This window comes from Periplaneta americana, chromosome 7, assembly GCF_040183065.1.
Source record: "Periplaneta americana isolate PAMFEO1 chromosome 7, P.americana_PAMFEO1_priV1, whole genome shotgun sequence".
In the NCBI taxonomy this organism is placed as follows: Eukaryota; Metazoa; Arthropoda; class Insecta; order Blattodea; family Blattidae; genus Periplaneta; species Periplaneta americana.
This window is the reverse complement of record NC_091123.1, coordinates 86,058,313-86,081,654: the sequence shown is the minus strand read 5'-3', so window position 1 is coordinate 86,081,654 and position 23,342 is coordinate 86,058,313. Positions and strand designations below refer to the sequence as shown.

The window sequence follows — 23,342 nt, the reverse complement described above, 5'->3', positions numbered from 1 at the left end:
GAGGAGTAAAGTGCAAACAGAATAACGCAAATTTTAACTTTATGCTGTTCAACTTTGACATTACGTGTATTCGTTATGAATTAAGTGTCGATAACGGGTAAGTAGATTACTGTATGTTCAACGGAAATAAAAACTTTTGGCTGCATTCGTCTTGTAGAGTGTCCGTTGGAATTTCCTATTCATTTGCCTGTGGACTTTATGACATAGTCCGTTAAAAAAAGGAGTCCGCTTTAAAGAGATGCCCGTAAAGAAACGTTTCACTATGTTTCGTAAGAAGATTTGTACTACTTGTCTGACTATATTACTTTATAATTATAATGATGGATTGCTGTCTAGCTGTCATTAGGTAACAGAGTGACTGTATTACTTGAAGAGCTGTTCAATCACTCACCTCGTAACCACGGTCGAAATCAATTAAACACTTGTACTATATCCATAAACAAAAATGAAACCCCATACAATATGATCCAATAATAATAATAACACAGTGACTGACCACTTTTGCTCTTCTTAGGGAAAAATACGTTATGGTCAGGATTCTGTGTGGCTCTTATAGGTACGAGTATTGCAGTCACAAATTTACTTGGAGTATGAACGAACTTATTCCAATCCAAGATTAAAAGAACGTCTAGGAACTAAAAACATTCTTACATACAGTAATTAAATAAACCGTATTCTTCGAAGAGGTGGAAAAATTCAAATGCCTTGGAGCAACAGCAACAAATATAAATTACATTCGGGAGGAAATTAAACGCAGAATAAATATGGGAAATGCCTGTTATTATTCGGTTGAGAAGCTTTTGTCATTTAGTCTGCTCTCAAAAAATCTGAAAGTTAAAATGTATAAAACAGTTATATTACTGGTTGTTCTGTATGGTTGTGAAACTTGGACTCTCACTTGAGAGAGGAACAGAGATTAAGGGTGTTTGAGAATAAGGTTCTTAGGAAAATATTTGGGGCTAAGAGGGATGAAGTTACAGGAGAACGGAGAAAGTTACATAACACAGAACTCCACACATTGTATTCTTCACCTGACATAATTAGGAACATTAAATCCAGACGTTTGAGATGGGCAGGGCATATAGGCCTAGCACGTATGGACGAATCCAATAATGCATATAGTGGGTTAGTTGGGAGGCCGGAAGGAAAAAACCTTTCGAGACGTCGAGACGTAGATGGGAGGATAATATTAAAATGGATTTGAGGGAGGTGGGATATGATGATAGAGACTGGATTAATCTTGCACAGGATAGGGACCGATGGCGGGCTTATGTGAGGGCGGCAATGAACCTCCGGGTTCCTTAAAAGTCATTTGTAAGTAAGTACTTGTAACACAAGTCAAGTCAAAAAGTCATTTATAAGTACAGAATCATGTCTTAAGAATTAATTAATTATGGGACTCTGAAATCACTACCTAAATTGTACTGAAAATATTTACTAATCATTTAAAATAGACATTAAATATTATCTTTGCTACAGCATAAAAAAACTTTTAAAATCACCAAGTTCCACTAAGTGGGAAATTGATAAATACTCCGTAACAATATTACAAATTATGAGTTGATTAAAAGAAAATTAAAAGTTCCAGATCAATTATACAGATAACAGATAATCCTTCGAGTAAGGTATATGCGTAGGTCTATAAGGAAATACAAGAGACCTCATAACCTTCACATTTCAGAGTCACATAAACCCAAATAATTGCTTTTAATTCTTGTTGTCGGTAAGCAGTGTGTGTGTGTATGTATGTATGTATGTATGTATGTATGTATGTATGTATGTATGTATGTATGTATGTATGTGTATGTATGTATGTATGTATGTATGTATGTATGTATGTATGTATGTCTTCGCTAGTTTCAATGCTCGGGTTGTGATTGCAGAAGCTCCGTCGACATCGGCCGCTATGGACCCCCAGCAGGAGATCCTGCTGCAGGGTCCGCCGCCCGACTACCAAAACCTGCAGCTGCGGCGGCAGAGTGTGAAGGTGACGCGGGAGCGGAGCAGCAGTCTGAAGGGCCCGTTGCGCGCGATGCGACTCTGCGTGCTCAGCGTGCTGCTGCCCGGCCTGCTCGTGGCCGTGCCCCTCTACATGCGCTTCCACGTCTACGGCGAGCAGATGTACCCCGTCGGCATGTCAGACATGCGTCTTCTCGACAACAGGGTGTCCACCACGTGGTGCCAGGTTGGTACACGAAGTTCTTGACGCAGAACTATGTCCGCAGGTGAGGCGGCACGTATGGAGTTTCGGATGTCCCAAAGGTGCAAAATTTTTAACGCTCATTGCACGGAAACTATAAAGGCAACGTCAATAAATTTATGTACAATTGGCTGGAGCTTGTTAACGATATGTAAACCGGTTGGACCAGTTACGTGAGGGGAGAGGGAAGGTGCGGTGGAAATGGCCGTCATTAGCGATCTCGGCTCGGCGCCGCGGTATGATTACTTGTGTGACTTGAGACGCAGAAGCAAACATTACCTCACTCTATATCTTACGAATAACGTGGAGAGTGTTGTTTCAATTGAAAAAGAAAAGGAAAGGAAAGTACCCAGAGAAAATCCTCCTGCAACATCTACTTTGGTTGCCACAAATTTCCTCATGATCAGGTCGGGGATCGAACACGGACAAAATACCAGCCTGCTAGCGCCAACTCACAGACGCGACCGGCATTAGTAGTCGTAGGTATGTTAGTTCTACGTGATTGCCGCTTTACTTCAAGGAAAATGCCCCTGCCATAGCCTGAATAAACTCCTGGGCCATAGCACAGTCTACTATAGCTTTATACAGTCACGAAGCTTGAGTTTTGAGGGTGCTAGAAACAATAGACTGTGACAGTACTATTTTGCATTGCCTGTAATGAGGCGATATTAGCGATCCTAGTGGTGAGCAACTATCTAATGTTTGCATATTTACTACGTATTGAGCTTCGCGACTGTATATACTAGACTGTGGCCATAGTGCGGAAGGAAGAATTAGATCAATGGAGAAAATTCATGACCCCGTCAGGAATCTAACTCGCGACCTTTCGACTTGCAGATCAACACTTTAACCGCGATGCAACCTGAAGAACGGAAACGAACGTTGTCAGAATCTATATATAACTGAAAAATGCACTGTGGTATTACAAATGGCGCTTCCTAGATCAATGTCTATAATTGCACAGTACACCATATGCCAAGACATTATGTAACCACGAACCTTCCCCCGAATGCGTGTGCAAACTGTGCAACGAACCGTGTCCAAAATATCACTTTAGTAAATGTGTGAATAGAACGAAGTCACTGGTGGAATATAATAAAGAGAAATAACTCATACCAAAATAATTGGACGTTTGTGCGTACTTCTTTCTTATAAAACATTATGTACCGTAAAATACATTAGCAAGGCATCATCGTAAAATAATTGAGCGTCCCCAAAAGACTTTTGGGACAGTTGGACATTTTTGCCAAAAAAGAAGAGACTATCCCAGGAGAAACGGGACGAGTCGACACCATAGAGGCATAGATTAATGCAATATCTCTAATAAACTTCATATTCAGGTGTTTTGTCTTTCAAATAACCTGATAACTATAGTAATTAAAGTATTATGGTGCTATTCATAGACATTTCGCTAGCCCGCGCTACGAGCGTGCTAAACTAGCCCCGGCTATCGACTGGTTACTTGTACAGGATTCATATCATATCATATCATATCGCTAACACTGGTTTATGAATACGAAAAACGTTAGTTCGCTGATTATCCACCGGAAGCCCGCGCTAAGAATGTCTATCAACACGGCCCTAAAATAGGCTACATCTTACTTTTATGAAACTCGTATGTAGTGTACGTGTACATGGACAATATAGATGTATACAATTTGAATACATGAAACAACAGTTCATGAAATGTGGTTCGTTTTAATGAACTTCAGCACACACTCTCCTCTTCCGTCCGTCAATCGAATGCGCGAAAGATTATTACACATTGAGACTGAATACTTTGGTCTATGGATGAGATTATGCGATCTTTGAAATATCGTAGAGATGTGACAGTGTGTAGCTATACTTGATCCTTTACATAACTATTTACAGATGAAAAATTCATTAGAGTTGGTTCCGGCTGTGGTGAAGGTCATATAATGGGTCTTCTCTACCAAAATATTTTCCATGGAAAGTATCCTAAAGTATGATGGAGTTTCGACTTGGAATACAGTTACTAGGTTCGTAATTACTAGGATTGCATATTATTGCAGCATGACAAAGTCTGTGACACTTGTAATAATTGTACCTTCAGTAAAGAAAAGGGTCTAATCCTAATGATACTGTGACGTCAAAGAGCACATCAGACATTCACTTTGAGCATGAGTATTTATTTTTAATGTTTTTAACGACGTAAGGATTTTGTGAATCTTATTCACGATTATGTGCTTGTTTGCGTAGCCATTAACCGACCCGGGAGCATAATCGCAACAATGAGCTGTGTTCACATAAGGTGTAATAATAATTCTCACTCCTGTTCATAAATATAGATAATACAGTATGACCCAGAATAAAGTATATCGAAACTAAAGGACATGAAATTTAATTGAGAAACATACAGCATCAAGCAGTAATGACTACAGATCAGGAATGCAAAACTGTGTTACAATTGAGGCAGACGTCATAAGCTGGAACACGTAACTCATCCCTTCCCTTCAACCCTCACGTATTGTAGGGTAGGGGAAGAAGAGATGTGTATTCAGTGTCCTTGCCAAACTCCACAAACACGTCATTGAAGGCTCCGTCTTGTGGACGGAGGGACAAACTCTTTCCCCATGCTTCCACCCCTCTCGTCTCCAATTCTGCATCCCTGGTATAGATGTTGCAAAATTTCTCCATTATTCCTTAGATATGTTTCGATACGCCCGTGAAGATTACTGAACATTTTTTTATTGTCACTGTTCTTATAGAGTGAAGGACATACAGTATATCTGATGTTTTGTTGCAGCTCAATATTGTTTGTGGGTATCGGATCTCTGTACACACGCACTTTCAGGATACACCACAGGTACGCTTTAGGTGGGATAAGGTCAGGGGAATTTGCAGAAAAGGGGTATCCTGTGTTCCTTGAAATCACCCGTCGTGGAAACTGCTGGTGCAGTTCTAGTGACTTTCTTGCAGTGTGTGGGGTAGCACCATCTTGTTGCAAGCGCTGCACTGCGAACGGAAAGGAAAATGTCTACTGTCACAAAATATTCTTAAATCTTGAACAAAGGGTTGAATAATCATTTTGCGATACCTTTCCTGATTTCCAGTTAAACGATTTCCATGTTCATATTCAATGAAGTAAGGCCCAATGAGACCACACCAAATTGTGACTTTGTCGCTGTAATGACAACATGTAACACACTCGGTTGGTCCCACGAATCCAAGAAAACGTGTCCTTTGCTTGTTAATGTATCCATCCAACGTAACATGACATTCAGGTCCACACCTGTGGAGTAACTGTTAGCACGTCTAGCCGCGAAACCAGGTGGCCCGGGTTCGATTCCCGGTCGGGGCAAGTTACCTGGTTGAGGTTTTTCCGGGGTTTTCCCTCAACCCGATATGAGCAAATGCTAGGTAACTTTCGGTGTTGGACCCCGGACTCATTTCACCGGCATTATCACCTTCATCTCATTCAGACGCTAAATAACCTAAGATGTTGATAAAGCGCCGTAAAATAACCTACTAAAAAAACATGACATTCATCCGAAAACCAGATGTAGAAAAGAAAATCTTCATTTTGATAGTCTACACATTTTCAAGAATCCGAGCACAAGACAAGACGCATTTGATTTAATGGTATTTTGGAATGGAATTTAAATGAGGGGGCACGGATGGCCCAGCACTGCGACCTGTTGAGATCTATTGCGCTAACCCTCGATATGGAATGAGTTGCGTGCCATATATCCCCTACGAGCACCAACCCAACCACATGACTCCCTAACAACCGGTCCCTACAGCCAACAGAAATCCATATACCATTCCTGCTTCGGCAACTTCCCCCAAGGCCCCCCTGTCGGTCCGAGGCGAAACTCCTCCCCCGAGTAGGTCCGCCTCGGGTACTTGTTGCAGAAGCCATCCAACGTCGTTTAGCTCCATTCCACGGAGACCGCCTGTAGAGTGATCTGAAAAACCAGAACCTAATATTGATCCATAGGAGTGAGGGAAAAAACCCCGAGAAAACCTCACCCAGGCAACTCTTCCTGACTGGGAATGGAACCCGGGACCGCTGGGTTCGGAGTTAGACTCGCTAACCCCTCAGCCACAACGGTGAACCGCATTTGATTTAAATCAAGTGCTTGCAGACGGTGGTTAACTTGTATGCAGAACGAAAATGCATCCAATTCATGGATCATTCGTTGAACTGACGTTCCCTTGAGATTTAATTCTTTGGGGATTCGTCGCTGGCTTTTCTTAGGAGAATTCACAACTTTGTCAAACACCATACCCATGTGCATTGTCTGTAGCTGTTTTTCTCCTCTCACTTCTTCCTTTGCGTAGATATAAAATTGAGCCAGTTCGCCTAAATTTACTCACCAAGAGTAATACTGTTCGCTTTGATTGTGGATCTTTATGAACCTTCTCTTCACAAGTTCACACGCCGCTTTCTCTCACACTAGCTTCGTCACTTCGACCAACTGCGTATGAATGCAAATAACGCTCTACGAGGAATTCTTTTTCTTGGATACTGAGAACCATTTTAATTGTTTCTTTCACAGTCTTCTTTAAACAACTGAAGTAACAATTAACAATGCCTCCAATATTTTTTTCTCACTGAGCTGCGAGTGCAACGTAATCAAACTTCGGTATACTTTATTGTGGGTCATATTGTATTATTCAAAGCAGATTTTTAAAGAACTTGTATAAAACTACAGAAGTTCCACTCATATAGTGAAAGTTTCACTGTGTATATAATTAGCCTATATGTATTTATTTTCATAAAAATAAGTCTTGAAATGTGTGAGATCACTTTCAGATACACAGGGTGTTTTGAGCACTCATATCACCCTCTTTTTCTCGGACTACATGACACTGGATGTTCGCGAGAAAAAAAATCGTTGGTAAACCTATGTAAAAAATCGATTGGTGGTACTTCCATTTTCCGGGACAAATAAAAAGTAGAGTAACTGTGATCAATTTTGGATTTTCAAGTGAGAATCTAGGTCGTGTAAGGTATTTTTGCTAGGACTTAAAGAAACAACTTTCACTAAAACTTGTTTTTCTAACGTATCCTTTATACACAATCAAACCAGAAAAAAGATTTTAAATACGGTATTTCAGTTGTTGTCATATTAGAAAAACTCATTCTCACATAATACTCTTCATAAGAGATCAAAATGTCCACTACCCTGTGCCAAACTACGCTGTGACTCTTTTCTTACGTCCTGAGTTTGCTGAAAGACCCATAGATTACTCTAATTCTTTCTTTTATGTCTTCCCTTGTTGGACGCACCTGGTAGAAGTGGTAGACGATTTATTTAATTCGACCTCACAAAAAGAAGTCATTTGGAGATAAATCAGGAGATTGAGGCGGCCAAGCTACCGGTTCTCCTCGTCCAATTCACCGTTAGGGGAATAACTGATCAGCAAGTTGTCGAGCCATGAGTGTAAAGTGAGCTGGACAGCCATCTTGTTGACGCCACATTGTTATCCTTACAGCGAGAGGAACATCACCGAGCAATTGATACATGATGTCGAGGAAGTTTGCTTACGTTGCACCATTTAGTGTTCCTAAATATATATATATATGGTTCTATGATATGGTAATCGAAGAGGCAATACCAGGTGTTGAGGTTCCACACATGCTGGTTATCCACTTGACGTGGCCAGTGTGGATTAACTGCAGACCAGTAGTGGGCATTGTGAATGTTCACCTCCTCATTACTTTTGAAAGCGGCCTCGTTAGTCCACAGAATGCTGCGCTGGAAACCGCCGTTTTTGTTCACGAACCAGTTGCAGAAGTAACGCGATTTGAAGGTTATTTTTCCGAAGATCTTAATGAACATTGACATGGTACGGATAGAAGTAATTATCATTGAGAGTACTCCACACTTTACCATGGTGCAATTCTGATTCGGGGACAGCCCTTCTTGTGGAATCGTGAGGATTAACCACCACCGCAGCGAGGACGTCAGCAGCTTTCTCATCCCTCATAGGTCGTCTGATAGATCACTTTTGTGTTTCGGCTGCACCAGACCGATTGTGCTCACATGATTTGCAAAATATTGGAAAACATTGTAAGAGTGATGGTCGCGCGGCTTCTCTGCAGTTTCGACTACATTCTCCAAGTATCTTCAGCATATTGAATGCTTCTTCGTTTGTAAAAACTTTTTTCCAAAAAGCAAAACCAAAGATAGAAGACTGTTGCTATTGACAAAAGCAGAATTGATTGTCGCAATGCAAAACAAATGACTGTCAAAATTGACTTGCCGATTGCAATATCAGTAGACCTACTGTGCTAATTCTGAGTAATAGGTAAATTTAAGTAATTCCACTGTATTGAGCCTGTTCTGTTACTGTTTCCGTAATTTTAGATATTTTACTACTTAATTAATTTATTATTCCCAGAACATGAATTTTACCAGCAATCGAAAAGTATTGCGAGTAAATTTGAATAAGGAACAAAAAAAAAGTTTCCTTCCCAGGCAGGATTCGAACCGCGAAAGTCTTAGTTACCAGTCTATCGTGCTCTGGAGTGAACAAGGCTCTGAAATCAGCCACAAGGGTTGGTCCGTTTTTATTGCCACAACTGTACTCTTTACATGTTACTGTTTATTAATGCCTAGTGTTCGTGAAAATGTTCATCAAGACGAGACAAGTTAAAGGGTACATTTCTTGAAACATACAATGATTTCTTGAAGTGGGTTAGTACAGGTTTGATTAACTTATTGAGACGCCAGTAAATTCTTCCCCTAGCACTGCTTTCTTCACCATCGTTCACAGTCATGTCCTTCCAAGTCGCGTCTATAGCTTAGTACTAACGCACTGGTCTTTCATCCAGCGGCCCGGGTTCTATGCCGGCCAGGTCATGAAGGAATTTATTATGTTCACAAAGCAGACGTTGCAGAAGACGACAATAGTTAAAACTAGGCTCAGGTAAAGTCTTGGGGTAGCACGACTTTCCGAGATCCTGATGTAGGAATTTGGCTTGATGCTTCAGGTCCTGCGGCTTATCAGGTACTCACCTGAAGACGGAACCTGATTCTGTTAGGGCTGAGGTGTAATGGCCCACCTGTCAGCATCGGATTCACGAATCTCATCCAGATCGCGTATGGGACTGGAACAATCATCGCAATGGGCCAATGTGAGCCAAAATGCATGGATTCATTCCTCGAAATGCTGGCCAGCCAGTTCCTTTCAAAATCGAGCTCCCAGCTCAGAGTAAGCAAAGTGAATATAGATATAATATTGTTAAACAGTACGAATTGAAACCCAAGGACTTTTTCACAGTGAATACACAAATTTAAGTGTCACAATATTTACAGTGAACACACAAAGTGTCTTAACGAAATGAATGCGATGAATATGACGTACGTAAATAATGTTGCCTGTGTGTACAGTACAATATTCGAAGTTACGTAGTAGGCTACATAATCAGCAGTAGTATTACAGTTTAGGCTCTCGCAAGCCTGTTAGGGATTGTAGATGTAGAGAAAATCACAATCATACAAATGAGACAGTTTATGTGATAAGTGCCTGAGATACGTCATGTACTGTACAATAATACATCAGCAGTAAATACATTGTAATCAATTCATGTAATAACTTATTTAAAAGACCAAGGAATAAAACACAAACATTATTATTATTTTTAGTGAGTTATTTTACGACGCTTTATCAACTGCTATGGTTATCTGTGTGAGATGAAGGTGATAATGTCAGTGAAATGAGTCCAGGGTCTAGTGCCGAACAGACATTATTTAAAAAATTGAAATATTTGTCATATTTTTTTTTTATTTCCTAATGCCACCAGGTTGTAATTTGACATTTCTGGTCTCTCCTGGCAATGGCTTATTTGTAACCCACTTCTGAGGTTGAGGCGCTTGGAAGTCGGAGTTACGCTGCCTCGATGATATTATGATAGGATGATTATGAAGTGCCAGGAGCGATCGTAAATCTAAGCCTAACCTAATTTCCAGACCATGGATGAACACAGGAACATTCCCCTTTAAGGAAAAATTTCTGTGTTTTAACTGGGAATCGAACCCGGACGTCATGAATTGTAGCCAGAAGCTCTGACCACTAGCCCATGAGGCCGGTCATATTTTAAATAACTTATATAATTATAATTTAATGGCTATTACTTATAAAATAACAGTATTTCACGTTAAATAATATAGCCTAGTATATTTTCCTCAGTCCTAAGAGAAAACAGCATGTAGGCCTACTTTATTTCTTACTGTCTCACAAAGCATCGCTAGAAATATACAAATACTGGTACGTCAATACATATACTCGTACAAACAAAACGAAATACAAAAAGGTAATTATTTTCTAAGCTTTTATTTCATTGCTCACTTATTGCAATTTTAGTGTGTATAATGTCGAAACATATTTCCTTAAATTACAAGAGTTCAATTTTCTCACTTGAAGAATCTGCTGCAGACATTTGATGTTTATTTTTAGATATAACATTCTTTATATCAAATAATATCAGGTTATCAGTTGCAATCCTTAAACCTGAAAGTAAACGATGCCTAGATTTGTTAAGGGGACACCAACTTAAAAATTGGAAAAAAAGTGTCATAGAAATGAAAAATTAAATTTCTACACTAATTTACGTGATAGAACTAAATACGCAGAATTCTTCCTCTATTCATTGAGAAGTTACAGTCAAATGCACAAAGCCAAAAAATAAAAAATGATAATTAAAAGTGATATTTCAATTAATGATTGATTAAAAATTGAAATATTTTTTATTTTGAAAAGTATTGGATCTAATGAGCTGAGATGTTGCATGTTACTTTCCATGTGTATATTAAACTCTTTCTCCAAATTTGAAAAAGATTGGTCAAATAGGAAAAAAGTTCCAAAATATAGTTGAGTGTCCCCTTAAGTTTCATGAAAGAAAAAGTGTTCACACTATATGTGCTGCCGAACATTGATAACATTTCAGAAACAAATTGAAGTAATTGAGAATACTGTATTGTGATGACTTCCATGCTCTTTGCTGTTTAGCATGAGGTCGAGTGAGGCAATGTACAGTCTTTCATAAGTAACGAATCTATCGAAAAATCAACTATTTTGGATAATTTTTTGAAATGATCTTCACCCTCACGAGCAAGAACCCTTCTCGGTGCCGTACAGTCGATTTGGAAACAAATACCCCCTCCTCCCGACGCCAGAGGAAGCTACGTATCTATGTGTAATATGCATTTGATGCCAACTTAAAATTATCTGGAGCATGGCCTTCTATACGCCAAGGACTTAAAAGTGACCTAGAGCATGGCCTTCTATACGCCAAGGATAATTGCACACTGTCATGCCTATACACATTGATATGATAGACTGGAATGATAAAATGCCACGCAGCCGCTTAACGTTATTGCAGAAGAGAAAAATGTCTGCCTGGTTTGAAATTGGAAACAGAGTCGTTCAAATTAAGCGTTTATTCCGTAGACGACGTGTTTCCAGGCAGGTGGATCGGTCGCACAGACCCAATCCGTTGGCCTCCGCGATCACCTTATTTGACTCCCCTGGACTTCTTTTTCATCAAGGATCGTGTCTATGCGACTAAGTCACGCACCATTCCTGAATTAGTCGAACGAATTGAACACACGATACAAATGGTTACGCCTGACATGCTCACCAGAGTCCATGAAGAGTTAATACGTCATTTACATTTGTGCATTCAGCAGAATGGAAGACATTTTGAAAACTGTACACCATAATTTGTCAACAATTGAAATTGTTTTTATATTTATGTGTTTTAATAAGGTTTAAAACACTAACCATTCTTTAGTTTAATAGCTCTGGAGGCGAGGGGAGGGGGTATTTATTTCCAAATCGACTGTACGGCACCGGGAAGAGTTCTTTCTCGTGAGGATGAACATCATTTCAAAAAATTATCCAAAATAGTTAACTTTTTGATAGATTTGTTACTTATGAAAGAGCCTGTATTTGTACTCCCCTATCACGTCTAGTGTAAGATTCAGATAGGAGATGTAAGGGTTGAACGCGTGCTGTTGCTGGAACGAAATTGAAGCACAGCATGTTATATAATGGGATTATATCGCTGTCCTATGGCATCCCAAGAAATCATCATCTCATCGCGGGTGTAGCATAGATCATCCTCCTATGACGCATTGTGGGTAACGACTCTGTCAGTAAATTGGTCTACACAACTGACTTCATATGGATGGATGACGAACAATCAAGTACCACACGCGCCATTAGTAAGAAAAACATTACCAATACAATATGTTCAGGTAGTGTCACAGAATATGAAGAAAATAAATTATTACAAGGTTTCTAGAGGCACCGAAATACCTGGATGAAAATGATTTCACAGTCTTTTCAACAAAACCTCACAAGATTTGACAGAATTTGAACCTCTGTTCTTTTGGTGAGAAATAGACAGCTAAATACCATTTGCATGTTTCCCATCATGACGTTAATTAGGATTTGTTTTTTTATTCTTTACTTCTGTCATATCATTCTGACAGAAAAATGTAAATACATTCTTTCCAAACATAGAGTCACATGTCTTGATGTTATTGCCTAGATTCTTCAATGTCGTTTTAATGTTACTATAGTTTAATTTCGTAGGCACTTTGTAAAAAAGAACAATGCATCATATATCACCGAATTCATGTAACTTAACATTTTTAGACTTCTAATCACCCCCACTAATTATCTACATCGCTGTCATATGACTTCGTATGTAATGCTCCTATCTTAACAGCACTGTTTCAGTTCCTTGAGTTTGACTAGGTACCATTTCCATTATCTTCTCTTCTTGAATCGTTACCCTTTGTCCTCGTTGTTTGTTAAGAGGCAATATTTTTAGCTACAAATTCAGGGATCCTGGTTCGAGTCGCACCACAAATGATAAGTTTAGGAACGGGGTGTGTATGTCTGTTGCCTTGCGATGTTGCACGTAATAAGCAATCCCGTTGCATGTCAATACCTAGCATTGGCCTATAATACTCACTATGTTGGCAGCATAGAGCAGCGGTGACCAAAGCGGGTGTCATGTTTACATCGTGTATTCACAGACATTCAAACGGGTACGAGGAGTTTCCTGTACATTGCTGTGTGTTTCATTCACGTACTGAAGGCAAGCAGCGGCGGTATCATGTCGCTCTACAAACTGTCCTTACAAGCAGTAAGAGGTGGTTTCGTAAAGAATGAGAAGGAGAATTTCTTTGTTGTTCTGTCGGACAAAATGTAATATGTTTACTTTGCATATTATTATTATTATTATTATTATTATTATTATTATTACTGACCACTAAGTATGTGTTTCTATAATTCTTCTGTACGTGCATGAATATTGATATTTTTAGATTTTCTCCTTAGAAGGATAAAATTATTAGGTTTTATGTCAATTCTAATTTTGTTAATCTTTAGATGAGGGTAACTATTTATTAGTTATTCATTTAATAATAATAATAATAATAATAATAATAATAATAATAATAATAATAATAATAATATTGTAGAAAAACTGATTCAATACTATGTGCCAACGAACTGTTAAACGCCAGGAATTGATATGTCTTAAATCATAGCCAGGAAGAGAAAGAAAAAAAAAATTAAATTATCGTTTATTTAACGACGCTCGCAACTGCAGAGGTTATATCAGCGTCGCTGGTGTGCCGGAATTTTTTGTCCAGCAGGAGTTCTTTTACATGCCAGTAAATCTACTGATATGAGCCTGTCGCATTTAAACATACTTAAATGCCATCGACCTCGGCCGGGATCGAACCCGCAACTTCGAGCATAGAAGGCCAGCGCTATACCATCTACGTTACCGAGGGCGACGGAAGAGAAAGATACATAAATAAATGTAAGGAAGTCAGCTACCTAATGGGGTTTGAAATAGCTCGTGCTCTAAAGCCTTTTAATATAACAGAATTCTCAAAAGAGTAATGAATAATGATTAAAATAGCTTAAAGAACTTGCCCATAAGAAGTTTTTTTTTTTAATTTTGAAAAACTACGAATTTCTCGACCAAGTATCGAGAGAAGAATTTAGAAAATTTCTGATTATATTCGAGAGGAAGGTTAAAAAAAAGAAGTAAGAAAAATCGTATATTATTCACTGGCTCTTGAAGACAGCAGTGACATTACTGATACAGCAAAGCTTTAGAGTTTTATCCGCGGGATTGATCAAGATGTTAGTACAGGAACCACCAGTTTTCATGCCAACTACCTTTCCTCCGTCTCCTTACTTCATAGGCTGTCTGTCGCACGTAATCACTGCAGTTCGAGTTTTGGTCACTGCTGGCATAGAGACTCAAAGAGTCTAACCCTTGAATGTGGGTGATAATGTTAATTTCTCCATCGTTGTGTAATAGATTCCTATGCATAGGGCTACACGGTGCAATTATTTCCTTACTGTCCAACTGCCAACAGAGCCCATGTGGCATGTATGCAGAAAAATACAAAGCAGGCATGTCAGAAATCAGACTCTAATGTGCAGTTATGTGCGCGGATCGCCGGTCTGTGCAGGTTGCATCAATCAAGCGTTGCTCTTACCCTTTCTTAGCTGGAGGAGTGTACAATAATCTATTCTACGCTTCCAAGGTTGGATTAAATAGACATTTGGACATTATAAACATAGTTAGCAGAACGAAAAAAAACACAGTTATTATCAGTGTCTATATTTGACAATTGTAATACAAGAAACTTTAGGCTTACTCAGTTATACTTCACAAAGTAGTGGTTTGTAACGCATAATTTATTAATATGATGTTTATACAGTATTTGAAGGAAAAAATGCAGTAATTTCGAAACAACTAGAAACGAACAAGCATTTTATTTTACGTAGTAGGTACTAATTATTTTAAAGTAATAGACCCTACTCTTTCATTGTTCGTCGAGCATTATTATTTACTGTGACCACTGGTACACAAATGTTGAAGAAAATATTATACTCCCAATTAATTACATGCAGTAGGACATTGTGAAGTTTTTACACTGAAATTCTTTCTTTGCTGTGTGTCAATATAAATTAATATTGATATTAATAAATATAAATTAACCTTAGAATTTAAATTCACATATAGTTTATTTGAAAACTTGAGTGCAAGTATCGAAAAGTTGGGAGCGTTACTCAAAGAAATTAAAAGTATAGTTCACAACCTGTGAAGCGACGATATTCTCTTTATGTCAGATTTAAAGATTTATTAATATCAGTATATTGAATTAATATTGTGACGTGAGATGGAAAATTTGCCATTATATATTTTTCCAGAAAATTTTTCCGCCTTGCAAATAGTTGTTTTCTTCTCTCCTTACAACCTCAAGAGCCTCACATATATTCCTCACTATATTCTGATCACTTACCAGTTTATGAAATGAAAGTCGTAAGTCGTCTAACCTTTGATGGCTATGTTAGTACAGACTCCAAAACAACGCCATTGTCAAATACTTTTCCCTTGAGAGTACTGATTATGAAATAAGCGCTGGCAATATCATATTTTGAGAACTTTACTAATCTGATCTAAATTGTCACCTCACAACACTATTACCTCGACATAGGCTGATGAAAGCCTTTCATTTTAAAATTATTATTATTGTCGGCTGAGGAAAACATTATAATAATTATGTTATATGATTCGTAATTTCTCTTCTTCGTTATCTGTGAACTCCTCACTTTATTTATCATAACTCATTCACAGAACAGCCAAATCGGCACTCGTACTGAAACTGTGTTACTGAAACAAAAGCTGCTGCAGGTATTGTATAGCCCTGTCGCGTTCCCCTCCAAGGCGAATAGAGAGTGTGTGCACATCGCACAGAGACAATTGCACAATGTGCGCAACTGCACAATGTGCAGGGTTTTGACATGCCTAATATAAAGCTCAAGCGCGGCGAATAGCTCATGTTGAGTGTTTAGTCGTGATCTGACCCATCTTGAAAGACCATTAAACTGCGCTTTCGTTTAAGTGTGTGCTTTTTTATTGTGTAATGTCTATCTCTTAAGTAAATCGCGTATATACACAACATCGCAAATCCTCCGAACACAAACAACAGAACAACACTGGAGAAACTCCTCTACAACTACCCCAGCCCCAACCACCAAACTAAAACACACAAACAAAGCCGCAAACACGTATTGAAAATTTGAATACTGTCTGAGAGGACACACGACAGCAACAGAGAGGCAAATCAATAAAACAGCTTTACCCCATGAATGTCTCCATAACCATTCAGACGCTTCTGCCAGCGGAAAGGGAAACTTAAAAATCTTAACAAAGAATATGTATGTGTGTGCATATGTATGTATGTATGTATATATATATATATATATATATATATATATGCATAGTGTTCTGCCCAAGGGCAGGTCTTTAACTGCAAACTCAGCATTTTCCATTCTTTCCTATTTTCTGCTTTCCTTTTAATCTCCTCATAAGATACATAGTTTATACCTTAATGTTGTCTATCATCTGATATCTTCTGCCCCGAACTCTTCTCCCGTTCACCATTCCTTATATGTATGTATATTATATTCCTATTCACTAATACTCTACAAATATCGCAAATTAACAAATTAGGTCCACACCGAAATAAAAGGAATCAATCACTCCACTCACACACCGACTGGCATTTATCCAGAAATAGTCGCATATGTGTATATGTATTTTTATTGTTATTTACGTACAATGACTAGAGAGGGTGTCCTGCGCATATAAGATCCTAAAATGGCCTCTGGCTCAAAGCCAGAAATGACAATAAACTACAACAATGTAAGCATGGCATAATAGTTTGTAAAACTTACTCTGTGCAGTTCGATGACTTATTTGAACGCCCAACTGCACTAGAGCAATGGATGTTTATGTAGGATAATTATCTTAAAAAAATATGGTCAGAGTTTTCATTGACTTCAATTTGAGTGAAGTTAAATAAAATTTGAATTGGAAATTGAACACAACACTACCATATACGAGGGCTATTCATAAACTAACTTCCGTTTATTTTTTACAAGCATGTGAATGACGTTACAGAATTGGGTTACAATACGTTTAAAAGTATACACTCTAGTTTATTTTTCCACATAGTTTCCAGTCACATTGAAACACTTGTAGCGTTTGACGAGCTTTGAAATTCTTCATGTGCATGAAGAGATGGTAATCGCTAGGCGCCAAATCTGGGCTATAGTGAGGATGATCCAATACTTCCCAGTTGAACTCTTGCAGTTTGGTCGCAGTACGACGCACTGTATGCGGCCGGGCGTTGTCATACAGGAAAATAACCTCAGAGCTCAACATGCCACGACGTTTGTTTTGAATGGTACTTTTCAAGTTTGTTAATGTTTGTTAGCTGGATCAGAACAGAGAAGAACCCTCTGGACTAGTGGCCTTGCACCGATATAGTGTGGAGTGCAGGGAAGAACGCCCATGTAATTAGCATAAATTTGAAAAAAATCACTGTATCTCAAAACAAACTTATATTTATTTAACATAATCAGTGTTTAACTCTATACACTTAGCACATCAGCCATAAACTAATTCCAAGCATTTAAAAAAAGGTTTGTCTTGGCCTGCCAACCACACTTCCACAGTACTTGTTGTTGCTTCATTAAAAAAAAAAATCTTTTCTTTCAATTTTTTGTCTGTTTCGGAAATAGGTGCTAGTCTGAGCGAAGTAAATTTGGCGAATATGGGGGATGGTCAGTCATTTGGAAGATAATTATATCGATTATTTCAGGGTCTTGGAAGAACAATACACGTTTGGAAATTCTATGACAACGTTTCTTGCAATTTTTTTCCCCAGGCTTAGTTAATAATATAGAACAATACAGGGCTCCTACAAAAGTCCTTTCCGGTTTCGAACACATGTAATTTGCGTTCTATGAATCTGAGGTGCATGAAAATAGTACCAATGGAAAGCTAAACTCAAAAAATTTAGTTCCTTACCTTAAAGATGTTCAACGTGTCCTCCTGTGGTAGCACGGCACACATCAAGTCTATAGTCAAGTTCCACGTAGGTGCGCGGATTTTCCGACCCCCAGATTCTGAGGTTATGTCTGTTCACCTTACCAGAAGGATGAAAAGTGGCTTCGTCAGGAAACATCACGAAACGAATAAATTCATCGTCGTTTTCAATTAAAATCTGCATACTTATGTATAAATTTCTTCGTAGCACTTTGTCCTCTGGTTTTAGGGCTTGCAGCAACTATAGTCGGCACGGATGAAATCGCAACTGCTTGGAATCTTGACTTAAAATCAGTGTAGGCTAGCATTTACGGATTGTAGGACCACTGGGTGATTTGTTCGGTAATGCCGTTGCACTTTAATAACCGAATGGTTCACATGAAAATCAAGCTTTTCTATCCTTATAGCAGCCATTTCGCCTCAAAAATGAACAAATTTGTTTATATGCGCTATTATGACACAGTCTTACCAACTAGGAAAACAATGTTGCCACAACTCAACTTTTTGAGTTTCTCTTTCCATTGGTGCTATTTTCATGCACCTCAGATTCGTAGAACTTAAATTACATGTGTTCAAAACCGGAAAAGTCTTTTGTAGGAGCCCTGTACATATACCGTCGTACCATTTTTATTTTGTTCTGATTAGTTTGTCATAATTATTATTTTTCCGACATTTTCACTTTAAAAAACTGGTACGAAGATCTTTTTGTGCCTTTTTTGAATGATTTTTTTGTCCGAGGAGAACGAGGGTGTTTTTATCCTTTGTATTGCTTTTTTTTTGTTTCTGGATCGTAATGATGGATCCATGTTTCGTCCATAGTTAGGCCTACAATACGATCCAAGAAGTTAAAAGAATTATTTTCAAGCCGACGGCAAAGTCATTTGGAAATTATGACTTTGAGTAGTTTCTGATCAGAGTTCAAGTATTTACGGATCTATTTGGCACATAATTTTCTTATCACCAAATCATGATGCACGATGTTATAGGAAATTTTCAGTTTCATATGCCTTTGAGCCCGTCGATCCTCCAAAATCACTCCATGAACGGCATCGATTTTTTTTTTTAGTGTTCGCAGAAACAGGTCTTCCAACACACTGTCCAACTTTGATCTCCGTTCTTCCTGTCTTAAATTCCGCAACCCTAATTTTATATTGGTGTACGAAGGACAATGATCCCCAATGTGCAAATCAAGCTTTCAGGTATAACTCCCTGTAACGTTGACTTGAATAATTTAGAGGGAAAAATTGTTCCGGGAACGGGCTTCGAACCTGGGACCTCTGGTTAAACGTATCAATGCTCTACCCATTGAGATACCCGGGAACTCTACCAGACATCGATCCAAAATTTTCCCTCTATATCCACAGACCTCAAAGTGGGCTGACAACCGTCAAACAACCGACACTGAGTGCACACTTACTCGGTGTCTGGTAGAATTCCCGGGTAGCTCAGTTGGTAGAGCGTTGGTACGTTTAACCAGAGGTCCCGGGTTCGATGCCCGGCCCCGGAACAATTTTTCCCTCGAAATTATTCAAATCAACTTTACTGGGAGTTATACCTGAAAGATTGATTTGCATAATATACGTCACTGTTCGTTAACAGAAAACCACAATTTAAGTCACAAAGAGTAAGTGTGTACTCAATGTTGGTTGCTTGACGGTTGTCAGCCCACTTTGAGGTCTGAGGATATAGAGGGAAAAATTGGATCAATGTCTGGTAGAGTTCCCGGGTAGCTCAGTTGGTAGAGCGTTGGTACGTTTAACCAGAGGTCCCAGGTTCGATGCCCGGCACCGGGACAATTTTTCCCTCGAAATTATTCATCCCCCAATGCATCCACCACATCCATATAAATTTCTTTGCTGAGCAACACTTCCAAAAATAGGTACCGTATTACTGAATGACACTCAATTTGATCGAAATCGATTTCTTATCTGAAATAATTTCTTTAAAAATTCACAATACAGAATCAACTAAAGTTTTTTATTGCCAAACATTGATTAAATATTTATCAAACGACTTTTTTACCATGCTAACCGCTTTCGCTTTTGTTTATAACCAAGGTCCAAGGCTAACTATAATACTGTATATCAGTGCCTCTCCCTAAGTAAGTCTATAGTTCTCTCGCGCTAATAAAGCAAATTCTACGATTCAATGCTAAGAATCATTAGTCGGTATAAATAACATTCGTCGGATTTTTGTGTACTTACAGTGTACAGGAGAAAGGCTCGTTAACTCCTGATATATGGATGTTTCTAATGGACTTGTAATTACTATTTCTCTTCCCATGCAGCTTCTAGGCTGTGCACAGCTCGTTCTCTTTCCTTTTTAACGATAAATTTAGATAATGTATCTAATTCGTAATTAGAACTTTTATTTTTGTTTGTATTTTAAATGCTATCAAATTACTATAGAGGACACAACAATCCTCACAGAAGAGCGTCCCATCCATGCTGTAGTATGAAAACATTTCTGTCTGCACGTGAATGGGCTACGCGTGTTGCGACCTTAAATGCTGGCACGTGACACACAACAAGGAGAAGCTGTGAAGCATGCGTGATGATCAGTCACTACATAGCTACGGAAACTCCCACACATCGCTATCTCATACCAGATATACAAGAAACGCTCTGCATCATCTACGGGGATGAAGCGAAACCTGCTAAGTTAAAGAGTCGCCGGCCTTTCTTACATGCAGGGTGCGAATTAACGGGGGAGGATGGTGGGGATTCCCAGCTCCCTTTCATAAATTCATATTAACATCCCTGCCAGGGGTAACTTCTATCTCCCTCACAAAATATAATTTTTTTTAATACGAGTATACTTGATAAAGTATAAAGTAAGCAAAGAAAATAATAGGTCTATTGATGTATTATCATCACCGGCAAGCTGACAACAATCAGTAACTTAGGAATTACACATCTTATCTTAATTTTAATGGTTATCACGATTGGTTTAAACATGCACTAAAACCAGACGTAAGTGCAAGTTTGAACCAATAAATTAGGGCCTACTGAGATTTGCGATAAATTAATTAGTTTAGGAAATTGTATATTTATTATGTATAACTACTTTTGTATATAGATCTTTTTCTTAATTACTAAGTTTGTACTTTTGTGAACTAATATCTATCTATCTGTCTGTCTGTCCGTCCGTCCGTCCGTCCGTCCGTCCGTCCATCCATCCATCCATCCATCCATCCATCCATCCATCCATCCATCCATCTATCTATCTATCTATCTATTTATCTATCTATCTATCTATCTATCTATCTATCTATCTATCTATCTATCTATCTATCTATCTATCTATCTATCTATCTATCTATCTATGTATCTATCTATCTATGTATCTATCTATCTATCTATCTATCTATCTATCTATCTATCTATCTATCTATCTATCTATCTATCTATCTATCTATCTATCTATCTATCTATCTATCTAATCTTAAGCCTGCTCATGGACATACTTAGGCAGTGTCTCAAAGCTACATTTTCAGCTGAAGTGAACTAGATTGTTGACTAAATAGCCGGATGTGACGTCAGAAGTTATGATCCAAAGCTACATAGAGCATAGCAATCAAGTCCGTAGTAGCTAGTAAACGAAACTGCTTGCTTGGTTGTTGATTTGTTCACTAAATAAACATGGATACCTCATCAGCAATTGGGGTTATGAAATCTGAAAATGCTTTCGAAGTGAAATAATGTAAATATAATGTAGAATAACACGTTAACTTTGAACACTGGCATTGTTAGTACCTTCTGTACAATGCGTTAAACATTATTGTAATATATTAAGCCCTTATCTTTCCCACATAACTCGTAATGAAACTGAATTAGGACACTGCCTTCTTAATTCAGTGCTGCACCGTGATGTCATGGTTTTTAGAAAAATAGTCAATGAAGAAGGTCATGTTTCAAGCATACATTTCCAAAGCTCCCTGGTGTGTAGTTTACAAGTCACCTAGTTGCTAGCCACTAGTGTATAGTATGAACTTGAGTTTTGAGACACGGCGACCAAGCGAGCAATAATAATAATAATAATAATAATAATAATAATAATAATAATAATAGAATTATTATCTACCAACAGACGACATGGTCATCGGATCACGATAATTGCAGGAAGTACAAAAAGCCACCAACCATTTGGACAGTGGGCAAAGGACAAGTTGACAATCAACACAGAGAAAACCGTGAAAATGACGTTCCGAAAAGGAGGCAGAGAGGCAGCACGAGACAGGCTATACCTAGGAGCGAAACCCCTCACGTCTGTCAATAGGCCTACATTCAAATACCTAGGACTGACCATGCAAAGCATAGCATGATCCTACAGAGTTCACATAAAGTCCAGAGCAACGGCGGCCACAAAATCCATATTCGACATCAAAACAGTCACGAGACTCTCGCTGGAAACCGCCATGAGACTATTCAACACGAAAATAGCGCCCATCGCCATACGGACTGGACATCATATGGGAGAAACTGAGCCTGGCGGATCTAAGGATACTAGAAGCTACCCTGGGAATCTCGAGACGCACAAAATCCAGGCTAGCCTACGAACTTGCCAAGGAGACATTCTTCATTGAAGACCTGCGGATAAAGCGTGGACTACCATCCACAGACGCGAAAAACTACTGCAGGACAGAGTGACGAAGAGGAAAGAAATATGGCGAGATTTCTATTCAACGGAGGCCATGATAAATAGGACATGGACAGACACCAACCAGGATCTTCGGCACTTCGTGAACTCAATGGCGGTACATGGGTTGGCCTACTACCATAAACTAGCGAGTACTTCCATGACCCAGACGAAACCTGTGTGTGCAACCTGTGCGACGAGCAATGCAGCCGATACCACGTAACCACAAGTAAAAACCGGGTAAAATCCATTGTGAACTTTCGTGACAATGCGAAGTGACAGTTCGCCTAACGAACAAACTGTGTTGACAACACCATGCACAACTTGTGCGATCTATCTTTATTATTATTATCTACCAACATCGCCATCGTTCCTCCCTATCAGAACATAAAAGTTGCTAATTGGATTTATACTACGTTTCTGGAATCTGTAGAGTATAACAGACGAAATAAGTCCTTTGCGCAAGTGGTGAGTGGAGGGGACCAATCTAATTACCGCTCTGGGGGAAAACATTGCTTGAAGACAAGCGTCTAAAATGCGTCTACCTAATTATCTATCACCTTCTGTCACGCGCATCTTACTCGTTAGCGGCCG

At 38.7% G+C, this 23,342-nt stretch overlaps 1 protein-coding gene across 4 annotated transcripts in view; it reads left to right on the top strand.

Moving 5' to 3' along the window:
* The window catches only part of LOC138703254 (uncharacterized), a 187,261-nt gene that overhangs the window by 143,895 nt on the left and 20,024 nt on the right, over window positions 1-23,342 (top strand). For all 4 annotated transcript variants that reach the window (XM_069830986.1, XM_069830988.1, XM_069830985.1 and 1 more), the window contains exon 2: window positions 1,884-2,185. In XM_069830986.1, the coding sequence (XP_069687087.1) occupies window positions 1,884-2,185 (302 nt within the window). The remainder of the gene's footprint in view (window positions 1-1,883; window positions 2,186-23,342) is intronic.